Source organism: Phoenix dactylifera, chromosome 4 (assembly GCF_051530095.1).
Source record: "Phoenix dactylifera cultivar Ajwa chromosome 4, Ajwa_hap1_PhDact_Kaust_v1.1, whole genome shotgun sequence".
Taxonomy (NCBI): Eukaryota; Viridiplantae; Streptophyta; class Magnoliopsida; order Arecales; family Arecaceae; genus Phoenix; species Phoenix dactylifera.
In genome coordinates, this window is record NC_143193.1 from 49883533 (window position 1) to 49896756 (window position 13224).

Below are 13224 nucleotides of genomic sequence, written 5' to 3' on the forward strand. Positions count from 1 at the left end.
AACATGGTGGCCCGGCCTTAGCCACAAATTGGTTTGGACTATTCAAATTAATCGATGTACAAAGTCCAAGCAAGTTTGGTGAGTATCCCTTTCTTTTGCTGAAAAGCTAATTTTGCTGCCACTATTATTGCCAGCTTTAGGAAATTGAGATACGTTAATTTGTATGAAATAAGTACTAAAGCTAGTATCTATCATAAGTGCCTAACACCATTAGAATATCAACTACTATCTCACATGGCAACACTAATATCTTCAATGTTACTGTTATTTTATTCTTTGATTTTTCGGCTGCACATATGGATGGGGCTGATAATCTGGATGAAGTTCGAGTAACTCAGGAGAACCAATCGGATCACCCAATTCAACATTCAAATTGCAGTGTTCATGATCATATATAATTTTTTTTTAGATTTTTATTTTTTGAGAGAAAGAGATACCCTCACACACCCATGTTATAAATATCCTTTAGTACTTGGAAACACTATCCAAAACTCGAGTCCAGAGTCTCCGGTTGCTAAGCAAAGAGATTTGACCTCTGGGATAAGTCCTAGCGTTGATATATAAAATTTAATTTAAAATTTTCTTTCACAACTTATATTCACTTGCATTCTAACCCGAGGATGCAAGTGTCCCTAGCCTAAGCCTAGAATATCTAAAATTTGTAAAAGACTGACTTGATCACTGAAAAAATTACCCCATGAGCTGGTCCATTTACATCCTTAGATCCCAAGACTCTTTAAATCTTTGTTAAATTACCTACTAAACATAACCTCATGAAATTGCAAGGAAACTTTCAAGGACTTCTCCTATTGATAAATCTTCAGACGAAATATGTTGTAATATGGATCTTTTTCCCTGGCCTTTTCCCAAAGAGATGATGGTTTGAAATTTTAGGAGTGAATAGATATGGTTACAACATATTTAACATAAAAAATAATTTTTTCCACTATGCCCCTCCTATTTTTTACTACAGTATACTTCTCCTCCAGAAGAAACTCAGTTGTGAATCATTTAGAAATCATACAACATTCTAATAAAGACTGTGGGACAAGGATTGGCCAAGAAGGTGAGATCCTCTGGTCACACTGGACAGCCTTGCAAAAGGAAAATTTTAATGAAAATGGGCTTACTTGAAGTCGCTTGTGGGTCTCACCTAACATGCCAAGACAATCTTAGTACATCTGCTCATAGAGAATGATCTTAACACTAGAAACTGAGCTGAAAACCTAAGTTTGCAATGTCTAGTTCCATGCCCACCATCCCTACCTAATTTCTTGGTAGGTCAAACTATACCATCATGAGCCTCTTTGGGTCCATTGCACCTAAAAGAAACCTCCTCATATAATGACATTGCATAGCTATCTATGTAGAAGTTTAAACTTACAACCGATCAAGACAAGCAAAACCGATGGAACTCATCAAATTCTGTAATCTTCTACACCTTTTATTCGCCACCAAATCATCAAGCTAAACTTCTTAATAATTGTCTTGATCAAAGTTGGGAGAGGATTAGCTCGCAAGGCTCGGTCATCCGATTGATGGTCCACTGGTACCGATCTGGTTTGATGACGCCGGCTGTCGTGCGCCGAGCTTAACTCAATAGAAGAGTTCGACCTATTGTGCAATCCGTGGTCCTGATGCCCACTGAAGACAAAAATTGACATCAAAGTAGCAAGTGACAATGCTAGGTCAACTAACTCTAATTTTTCATTTGATTATTAGATTTTAATAAAAATAGAATTCAGTCAAACAACTAATACTGGTGACAACATAATTAATAGCATCAGAACTCTTCTCACTTTAGCAGCCAAATCAAAAGCTAGTGTGGTTAAACTAATTAACAATAAGACTCACATGTTTGGTGCATAATCATGACTGCATAGATCAAATGTTCCTTCACATAGAATAATGTAAAAAGGTTTAAAGAACCAGTTTTCATTTCTTGGGACTTCAATTAGTGGACATGATAAACAAAGAGGTTTAGGTTTAGTAGATTGCCACCAAAGCTATCTAGATGGGGGATAGCTGTCCCACTTTCTTGGTAGGTGCAGTGTGTCCACAATCTATGTTGGACAAGAACAAGCACTCTCAAATCTATCTTTAGGCACCCATCAGAAACTGCTGGCAGACCCCACCAAACAAGCTAATCCAGTTGTGAGGTGTTTTATTATAAGAGAATGGATAAGTTACTTTCACCCTCCCTTAAAACTGTCATATAAAATTTGCTCCAAGAAGAAGGAAATGTCACTCTCACTTTTTAAACATATAAATCTCTATTATATATTTTTACAAGTATAATAATCCGACACCTCGCCCAAAATAACTAACCGAACGATATTTTGTGGATTTCTTAGTACTGTATAAATACCCAAAATTTTTTCGATAAATAACCGATGTGAGATGTAACATATGTCCGCATGAGTTTTCACGTACTTTCTTTGTTTAAGATCTGACATCCTCGTCAGACTAAGAGTCTAAATTCATTGAAATCTAATCACAGGCACCACGATCGGCCCGTGGTCAATCTCAATGAGACCATGCTGTAGTATTTCTTAGTCTGCATGGGTCATGAGTCAGATCTGCTCTAATACTATTTATAACAATCTATGACCTCATCTAAAAATGCTAGCCGGAAAATATTTTTTGAGTACTTTTGTTATATATAAATATGCAAGATCTCTCCCAATGCGAGATTAAACTAACATCCTCACAATAAAGGTTGCCTCGACCAAACAACAGTATAAAACAATTCTCTTTAATCCTTTGCCACTTGCAATTACCATGATTAACATAAATTCCATTCATATCTGCAACGTCTTAAACACGCACGAGGAAGCTTCCTTAATGCACGGAATCATCACCGGTTTCTTTTTTGCCTTTCAAAGTAATCTCCATAGTCATTGTTAACATCTCCTCAAAGGAAAAGTAATCCTTGACATGATACCATCGACGAACAAACATCATGTGTTTGAAAAATAAATGAGATGACATTTGGAGCACACATGAACCTTGCATGTTTATTCCATGGCTTTTTTATGCAAATATGATGGCAAAACAAATCATGAACAGGAAACAAGAAAAGTCTAAAACAACTCGACGTAGCAGCTGCAAGCATAGAAAAAAAGAAATTTCCCATTTTTTCCGAAAATGAAGAAAATTTCTATTCATGACCTTTTCCGAAATTATCCAGTAGTTCGTGCATTTTATATCCACAATCTGCACCCAAAAAATTGGCAGGGATGCTGTGCGTTTTCCTTTTTTGGTATTCTTTATTTGTACCTTCCAAACTTTTGATTATTTTTTTTTAGATTTGCACCCAAAATCTGCACCCAAAAAATTGGCAGGGATGTTGTGCGTTTTCCTTTTTGTGGAATGCTTTATTTGTACTTTCTGAACTTTTGATAAATTTTTTTTAGATTTCCCATGGATACCAACTCTTTGCCTCAATAGTACTCAAGATCTAGATGGTAGTCCCGTGACCATGCTTCCAGGTTTTTCGCCAAGCAGCTTTTCCAACTTCCAAGCTTCCTCCCAGTAACCCACCGGGTCCCGACCGTAGCACCAAGCAAGATCTCCGTGCCACATGGCATGAGATGATTAGTCAACGTTGCAGTTCATGGTCGGGGCCCTCACGTTGCAGTTGGATATTTGGTAACTTTGTTGGGCCCAGGACTTTTCTTCCTGTAAATCTATTTCCTGTTTCCCTGCTGCAGTTCCATGGGTGACTCACAAAGCTGTGAAATTTGTAACACTTCACCAGTCGCTTCGCCGCGACTCCTTCAGGCAGGAGCCAAACCCCACTAGCTGGCAATCGTTTGGTGCCTCGGAGATATCAGCCATCGAGCTCTCCTACTCTCTGGGCCCCCTCGGCCATTCCGACGATCCTTTGTCCGCTTGCAATTTTTGCTTCTTTTTTTTATCGTTTCCAGCATTTGGACCCTTGCGCTTCCCTCTGGCTTTAAAAGAATCCCATCTTTTTTAAATTCTCTCCGTTGTTTCTCACCAGTTTGAGGCTGTTCAAGATCTTTGGCCTTGGAAATTTGGCTTCTTTTCGATTCTTTCCGGTGTTTTGGCGCTTGTGCTTCCCTGTAGCTTTATAAAGATCCCAGCTTTTCCATTCTCTCCATTGTTTTCGATCAGTTTGAGGCTGTCTCCAGGATTTTTGGTGTTCGAAATTTTGTATCTTTCGGATTCCTCCCGGCGTTTTTGGCGTTGGTGCTTCCCTGTTTTTGGTCGGTTTGAGGCTTTTTCCATCTTTTCATTGTGGCAACTCCCACCTACTGTGAACTTCTTTTTTTTATTATTATTGATTCCCGGGTTCTCTTATTGGGCTTTTGATTATATTCTATTGGTATGTCACCTGCTTCTGTACAATATATGGGCCATTGCTTGCTTCGTTTCTTTTAATATACTCTTCTGAGCTATTGATTCCTCCAACTTTTGTACCATTGCTTGTGGAGATTACCAAATCCAATTGCTTTTTGACCTTCGTGCATTAGCTTTTAAGCTGATTTTGGAGACTCTTCATCTTCTGCTGTTATGTTACCTGTCTATATATAATCCCTCGACCATTTCTCAATTCTTCTGTTCTGGTGAAGTGTTATGATTGAACTTCCAAGATTCGTGCATTCTTCTGTTCAGTTGAATTCTTCTTTGATCTGTCGGTATCATGGATGTTGTTCTCGTTCACATTTCCATATGAAACTAGGCTTATGTTTTGATTGAGATTTGCTGAGGCCTTTCCCTGCTGTGGCTGAAGCCAAAAGAGAGAAATTATGGGTTCTGCCGCTGTCCCAGTGGATGCCAGACACCGAACAGCTGGGGCTCCGTGAGTTTCTTTGTGCTCCAGTCCTCTTGTTTCTTGCCTTCTTCTTATAAATATCACCTCAATTTTCATTTTTCTCAATTTAGTTTTGCGAAGTTAGCCGTTCTATGCTGATCTTCTCTTTTTCTGGTATATTGGCTTTTGTCATATCAAGTAGCACTACTCTATACTGCGTGTTATATGTGATTTTCCGGGTGTCAAGCCCGCTATTTTACTCTGTTTCTGTTGATTTGCATTTTCCTGCAGAACTACTCATGATTGAACTTAAAGGCAAACAATGCATCACTTCATTTTTTATCTATATACATTACGAACTTTAGCTCAAAACTGAAGGAGTATAACATGTTTTCTATGAGCATGATGTCTGAAATTAACAATTGAAGCATCTGTTTCGGTTAACTACCTTAAGTTCTGGAGGAAGAGTTTTCCCAAGTAGAAATTATCGAGTGGTTGCTCATATCTATTCGCTTGTCGGGTTAGTTGTTGTTTGAGGTTGTTTTCCTCTTCTTCTTGAGTGACCTCCTCTATGAATTTTGACTTTCAGGTTTGCAGTCTTGGCTTGTTTCCATACTTTGATCATAGCTAATATATGTAACATCTTGCATTAGATATCATGTTTACTGCAATAGAATAGATCGGTTGACTGCTGAAATTAACTGAGTTCAATGTAATACAACATTTGAGGGGGAAAAAAGAAACCCTCAAAGGTTGTACTTCTGTAGATTCCCTTGGGTATCTTTTCAGGGGGGAATAGAATGCCTTATATATCATAAGAGACATCTACTTTTGTTTTCCTGTTTAGGATGTGCTCAAAGAGAATGCCTACCTGTCCTCATCTGATATTACCAAACTTCAAAGCACAATGTACATTTACTATGAGCCAAACATGTATCATAGAACTCCTATGAAGCATTGATATAGATATGGGATATGGATATGACACGATATAGATATGCTGGTACAACAAATCTTGAAAATGTAGGATATAATATAGCCAGGATACTTCAATGACTATATATCGATTTTATATTTGCATACATATATACATGTGTACACACACACACTCACACATGTATGCATGCATGCATGTATGTATGTATGTATGTACACACACACATATATACATATACGTATTTTCTTATAAGGATATACATATATGTACGTGTGTGTGTGTGTCTGTAAATATATATATATATAGATGTGCATATATAAGCACCCTTGAAGTATAATAGGCTATCAAAATAACATAGTACATACCTTATATGATACCATCAACTCTTACAAGCTTATCATTTTCAAATCCATTGATCCTAATAATTCATATCTAAAAATTAGCATCATTGTCAATAAAAATTGAACATTCATCATTGAAATGTTTACTTTAAAAGGAAAAAGGACAAATGCTCTCCCCCCCCCCCCCCCCCCCCCCAACTTTTTTGGAGGTATCGAAGAAGTATCTTGTGTGTATATGAGAAGAATCTTGAATGTTTTTGAGATTTTGAAAATTAGATACTTTGCATAGGTAATAGACGTGCCCCAAAAGTATTTAACGAGCATGAATATCTAATATGCATTGATATGGACATGGCATATGCTTTGAAGTATCCGTGCTTACTAGTAGAATACGCTAGAAGGACAAATGGTCTAGTATTTTACCTTCTGAATAGGATATATGGACATAATGAACATGAAGGGCGACTCATTGGCAATGATTACTATGTTCTCCGCAAGAAGGAAAGAATGGTTTGATGGCTAGAAGTGTTGATACACATGATATGGTCATACTCATTATGCAAAAAAAACATAAACTTATCCACTTGGCTTAACTTCACAAGCTGGTAATTTCTTGAAACCATTAATAGCAATTAAAGAAGCACCTCTATTAGAGCAGATGAAAAAGGCTAAAGCTGAAAGTATGTTGCTTGCTGTATCTAGAACAGCTTTGTGAGAGAAAACAAGAAGAATCTTCATGTTCTTTTATTGTGTGCAAGAAGAAGAATATTCACATTAAGCTGATACTATTGTCAGAAGATCAGCATTTCGACATAGCTTATCTTGGGAGAAATAGTTGATTCAAAGAAAAATGTCAAGAATTGACTGAAAAATTGAGGAGATGATGTATTCACCAAATATTCTAATAGATCGTTCCAAAAAAGGCACTCATTTAAGTTGATACTATCCTTATAATATTCACTGATGGACTACAACCACAACAATAACCTACTAATACCAATCATTTAGAGCACAAGCAATTATGTTCCAGCAATATACATATGTATATGTATTTGCATAGCTGTCTTAGCCTGAAAAAATCTCGCTTGCACAAAATGAGAATCTTGTCATCTGTAAGCAGGGTAAAATTCTTCAACTAAGTACGCTGAAGAGCAATAACCTACATAGACTTAGCCTTTTACTAATGAGAAATTATGGCTTCTTATTATGCAAAAATATGCATATAGCTCCCAATTAGAGTGGATAACAGGGAGCATTGGAGAAATTGGAGAATATGGGTCGGCAATCGATAGGAAACATTGAGGGAGTCTCTCTGGTTGTTGGTGATTTTAAAGCATAAGGAACATGAAAGATGGATCTGGGGTTTGGGACTATGAGTCTAGGAAGCAACAAAAGGTCACAGACTTTGGCACATCGACGGACAGAACAGGTGAAGTGATGGGAGACCTGGTACTAGCATGGTTTTATTGTATCACAAGTTGCCCTAGCCATGAGAACTGCTCCAATTTTAGAACGCTCACATCTTGTTGATGGCTGACTGCAAAGCATAATCAAATATTGGCAGACAATTAGTTGATCCATAATGCAAAATTATATAGATGGGAGGCTTGTTGATTAATAATTTGATGGTCAAGTGCTTTTCTGAAATCAAGGACAGAGTGACTGCAGTGGTATAATGATGTCTGAATGATGTAATTAGATCGTGTGCAGCAAAGGCCAAAAATTTTCCTGGTTACTAAGGTGAAGGATTTGAGGGGGATGGCTTAAGTAGACTCGAACTGACAATATGAGAAGATTTAGATCAACTAATGCAAACGAAGGATTGGATACCATTTGAATGAATGACATCACAGGCCTGTGATTTGCCGAATAGGATATCATTTTATCCTGCATAACAAATGTGATACACCATGCTCTTGTTAGTTCTTAAATAGCACTTAAGTGCCTTGTTGGGCAGGTAGTCAGTATATGAAAAAATGTTAATGCATTGCTTTGGGAAGTAACCTCTAATTTTGGGATATGCTTGCTTTCAGAAGCTACAGTAAGCCTTGTCAGACATATACTCTGATATCACCTGCCTTTTTAATTTCACATCTTAATAATACATCTATTACTTACTTGTCTCAATTTTGTTGGCTGATTGACCAAATTGTTCAATTGATCGCCTTCCTGACTCAGTGCTGATACAAGCAAAAGAAGATCCCATAGAGGAAGTGATTTTAAAGAAGCCGACAAGTTCGTTAGCATTCTGATCCCCGAAAGGAGCTCAACATGCAAGCTGCGTTCTTTGAAGGTGGTCCTGATAATTATTATATGTGGCAGTTTTTTGATGCTCCTACATTCTCCCGCAATTCATCATTATGAGCATTCCTCACACTCCAGCTCGCTGTACGTCTTCCTCTATCTAGTGCAATTTGCCGATCTCGTTTCATTTCTCAAAATACAAAGCATCCATTCTGATGCCTTCTCTAGCATAGCTTTTCAAATATACATCATAAATCTGATCATGATAGCCCATAAGCTTTAATTCTTTTTAGTTCGACCGCCGCTTATGCATTCAGATGCTGGGCATGCAGGTCCAGATTGGTAAATGTCGGACGGATGGGGGAGAGAAGTAAACCAAATCTACAATATGAGTCGCCCTTGGATGTTGATTGGATTCAGATTTTAAAGGCCACAGAAAAGTTGGATGGCAGAAATGGAAGCATGAAAGTTGGCTTACTGAATTTCAATGTCACTGAGATCAACCACTGGCAGCAGCTGCTACCAGATGCAGAATTTTCTGTCATACATCTGGATCATGCGCAGAGAAATCTCACTTGGGATGATCTGTATCCAGAATGGATTGACGAGGGAGAAGAATCTGAAGTACCTTCTTGTCCAAAACTTCCAGAGCCTAAGGTTCAAAAGGGATTAAAATTTGACCTTGTTGCAGCAAAGCTTCCTTGCAACAGGTCAGCAAACTGGTCAAGAGATGTCGCACGGTTGCATTTGCAGCTCGCAGCTGCCAAAGTTGCTGCAAAATCTGGGGGAGGCCACCACCCAGTGCATGTGCTTCTGGTGACCAATTGTTTTCCAATCCCAAACCTTTTCATGTGCAAGAATCGCGTCACACGGGAAGGAAATGCTTGGCTGTACAGGCCTGACTTGAGAGTGTTAAAGGAAAAGCTGCGGCTTCCTGTCGGCTCATGCACACTTGCAGTCCCACTCGAACCAAAAGGTCGGTTCGATTATTTTCTTTGTTCTGCATTTTCTTTGGCAGGTTTTTTGCTGCAATCGAACTTCGAAGAATTCTCCTGCTTTGGAAAGAGAGAACCTTGATCTCAATGAAGTTTTAGAAATTTTAAAGGCCATAATTGAATCATTTCCTTAGATCCCCTCTACCATTTACAATGAAGTATGAGCTTACTCCTCATGAAGTCCTTAAGGATTAAAACTTGTTCCTTGTCACTAGAGGCTTCATTATATTTTCATTTTATTTCAATATTCACAATTTTGATTTCCATTCTATAGTAATCACAAAAATATTGGATGTCTGCAGTCAAAACATCAATATATTTTTGGGACACACACACATCGAGATCTGACTTGCAATGCATTTGCATATGCTTACATTTTTATTCCTGCATAAGTATAATTTTTAATCCAAGTTGCTAATTGCTAGTCTCAGAAAGATTCACCAACTGTTGTTTATACAAACAGAGCAGTCACACTCAGATGCAAACTCAGATGGACCACGCCGAGAAGCATATGCCACCGTACTTCACTCCGAACTAGAATATGTCTGCGGTGCAATAGCTGCAGCACAAAGCATCAGATTAACAGGATCGAAGAGAGACCTAGTAATACTTGTTGATGAAACAATAACTGACCATTACAGAAGTGGCCTTGCAGCTGCTGGGTGGAAGGTCAGAACGATCCAAAGGATCCGAAATCCGAAGGCTGAACCCGAATCCTACAACGAGTGGAACTACAGCAAATTCCGGCTCTGGCAGCTCACAGATTATGATAAAATCATTTTCATTGATGCCGATCTTCTCATCCTACGAAACATCGATTTCTTATTCACAATGCCAGAAATCACTGCAATAGGCAACAATGGAACTCTCTTTAACTCTGGCGTGATGGTCATTGAGCCTTCAAACTGCACGTTTCAGTTGTTAATGGATCATATCGGTGAGATAGAGTCCTACAACGGTGGGGACCAAGGCTACTTGAATGAGATATATACATGGTGGCACCGAATCCCGCAGCACATGAACTTCTTGAAACATTTTTGGGAAGGTGATGAAGAGGAGATCAAAGAGATGAAAACTCGTTTATTTGGTGCTGAGCCACCTGTTATCTATGTTCTTCACTACCTGGGCTTGAAGCCATGGCAGTGCTTCCGGGACTATGATTGCAACTGGAATTTGGACATAATGCAGGAGTTTGCAAGTGATGTTGCGCATGCAAGGTGGTGGAAAGTGCATGACACCATGCCAGAATATTTACAGAGTTTTTGTCTTCTATCAACAAAGAGGAAAGCTTCCTTGGAGTGGGATAGGAGGCTGGCAAAGAAGGCAAATTACTCTGATGTCCACTGGAGACGTAAAATAAGCGATCCTCGACGACATATCTGCTTCGAAGAATACTGTTACTGGGAGAGCATGTTGTGGCATTGGGGTGATCCAAACTATGATGACAACCCTAGCACATCCAAGGCCACTGCAAAACAACGTAGCATGTAGCTTGTAATTTGTAATTTTTCTCCTTGCTCTTATCATCATTCTCTCTCTCTTTTTTCCTTCATTTTTCATAAAAAGATGGCTGATGTTGAGTTTGAGCCTGTTTCTAAATTTTAAACTAACGATGCCCTCCATACATTTAATGCCAATAATTAGAGTGTTAAACATATTTGGTCACATATACTGTTCACATCCTGGGTATCATGGGCTTTAGGTTTTAAATTGTATCATTGGTCTATTGCTTTGCATACCATAAGTATGTATTGCAAATGTTCTATATAACTCTCTCTTTTTTGATGAAAAGGGAGGTAGATAACTACCCGTTCTTTATTGAATTGCTCAAAAGAAAACAAATGTTACAAGCTGCCAAGAGGAGGCAGCAAGGATACGAGAAAAGGTTCTGTTACAAAGGGAGCTAAATGAAAACAGAGTAAACATGACTTGAAACAATGACAGTGGAGCACCAGCAGATCGACAAGAAGTTGTTAATCCAACATTGGTAACGAGGGATGTAGGGAGTCAAAATTTTATTCAATCTGAAGCAACAAAGAGGCAATGAAAGAGTTTGCAAATTGGGGTCTTCCACGGATCTAAACAATATGGAAATGGCGAAGCTTGCAAGATCACAAATTTAGAGTGGTAGCAGCATGAAATCTAGTCTTCTGAAAGCACACTAGGAAGTTCCTTCACCTTCAACCGAATTCCACCAAAAGCAATAATCGCAAAGGGTAGACCAATCATTAAAGAAATGAAGATCCCATGAAGCCACATCTGCAACAGAAGAATGTTTGTCAAGAAAGATTCTTGAATTTCTTTCCAACCAACATGCCCAGGCAATGGCTGAAAGTATCATGAGCAAAATGGGCTGCGCTTGTGGCGATGGGGAGTTGCCTTTGGTACTCCGAGGTATCCTATTTTTTGACCTTATTGGGTGTATCCGGTCCCGTCAGGTATGGTCCACCCGCATTAGCAAAAAAAAAAGAAAAAAAAAAAGAGAAAAGTTCTTGAAAGAGGTCTGGGGATGTAGCACACCTAACAGTGAACAAATGGTCTTCCAGATGGCTGAAGAGAAGACACAGTTAGAGAAAAAATGATCTACCGTTTCAGCTACCTAATTGCACAATATGCAGCCTCCAAGATTCCTTGCAAGTTTCTTCCCAAGCAAATCTCTGGGATTGAGTTTTTTCCTCCTATATAGCCATAAAATTCACTTGATTATTAGAGAAACAAACAGAATCCAAAGGCAAGCTGCAAAGCTATACTTCCATCCAAGGTTCGCCATCTCGGTACTGGACTTCATACTGGTGCCACACCAGCACTGTATCGGTACGGTACGGTATGATATGGAGTCTTTTTAGCATACCTCCATACTAGATACTGTTACCGAACCAGTACAACATTAGTATGCCCTATACCGTTCATTTCAGGCCAGTACGGCGAACTATGCTTCCGTCCATTAGTATTCAAAAATTGATGCATGGAGGTAGTTGGAAAGCTTCCATTTCCATTTTCCAAACCAGCTGATCCTCATTTTGATTCAATGAAACTTATGCTAGAAGGGAAGATAATTGATTGAGTTGGGCCAATTCATCCATAGAATGTCGTACCAGCTTCCTGGTCTTCGAGGTCGAAGTTCTTGCATTGAAGCAGTCAGCAACATGCCATTTTTCCTTCTGCTGAGTCTGTATAGCAAGGGAAAAATAGATTGTAGTGAGGCATCGCAGATCCAGCTATCTTTTCAGAAGAAGGTGCCATGACCATTCTTAATTTTGAGATGGGTTCTGTTCCAGAAGGCGAGAAGAGCATTAACAATACAGCACTAAAGACTGGACTCTCACTCCTTTATTTTTGGCTTTTACTTCAGGTCTAAAGGGTTGGATTCCTTCTTCCATATTTTCCTGCTAAACCAACTGCATAATTATTTTCTTTTTGGAAACTGGAGTTCCGATAGTGCAACTTTATCAAATCACTCAGAGAGGACCATGCATGGCAAATGAAAGGGCCATGACCAAGTTGGTTTAGATCAATGACCTTCTAAAATTGGCAGGCTGATTGGAATCTTTACATGTTTTATGATCCATTATAGATTTTAAAATTTGCAGTTTGATAAATGCAAACAAAATTTTAAAACATCTCCCTCAACTTGAAATTGTTATGCTAAAAGATTAGAAAGAAAAAGGGAATTTTTGCAAGATCTTTTTGCTACTGCTCAGTACGCGAGGTAACTTCGAACAAATAAATATAACAGTGTAAATAAATGAGTCAGCAAAATGATGCTTGGCCAAAAAATTCTTGGAACTGCATGGCTGTGTGCGCAAACTTTGAACAGATAGACATAAGCATTTGAAGATGGTGAGCCAACAGGAGTTTGTTTAATGCCCTATTGATGATCAGAACATAGGGGAGCATTAGTTTTGCCTACAACCTTCTACATAACTT

At 38.6% G+C, this 13224-nt stretch overlaps 1 protein-coding gene across 1 annotated transcript; it reads left to right on the forward strand.

Annotated features, from left to right (window-relative positions):
• Positions 1–3232: 3232 nt before the first annotated feature.
• LOC103704845 (putative UDP-glucuronate:xylan alpha-glucuronosyltransferase 3) lies at positions 3233–10962 on the forward strand. Its single transcript, XM_008788321.6, has 4 exons — positions 3233–4828; positions 8237–8446; positions 8635–9278; positions 9761–10962. The coding sequence occupies exons 1-4, from the start codon at positions 4776–4778 to the stop codon at positions 10786–10788; spliced, it is 1935 nt and encodes a 644-aa protein (XP_008786543.4). The 5' UTR covers positions 3233–4775; the 3' UTR covers positions 10789–10962.
• The last annotated feature ends 2262 nt before the right edge of the window (positions 10963–13224 follow it).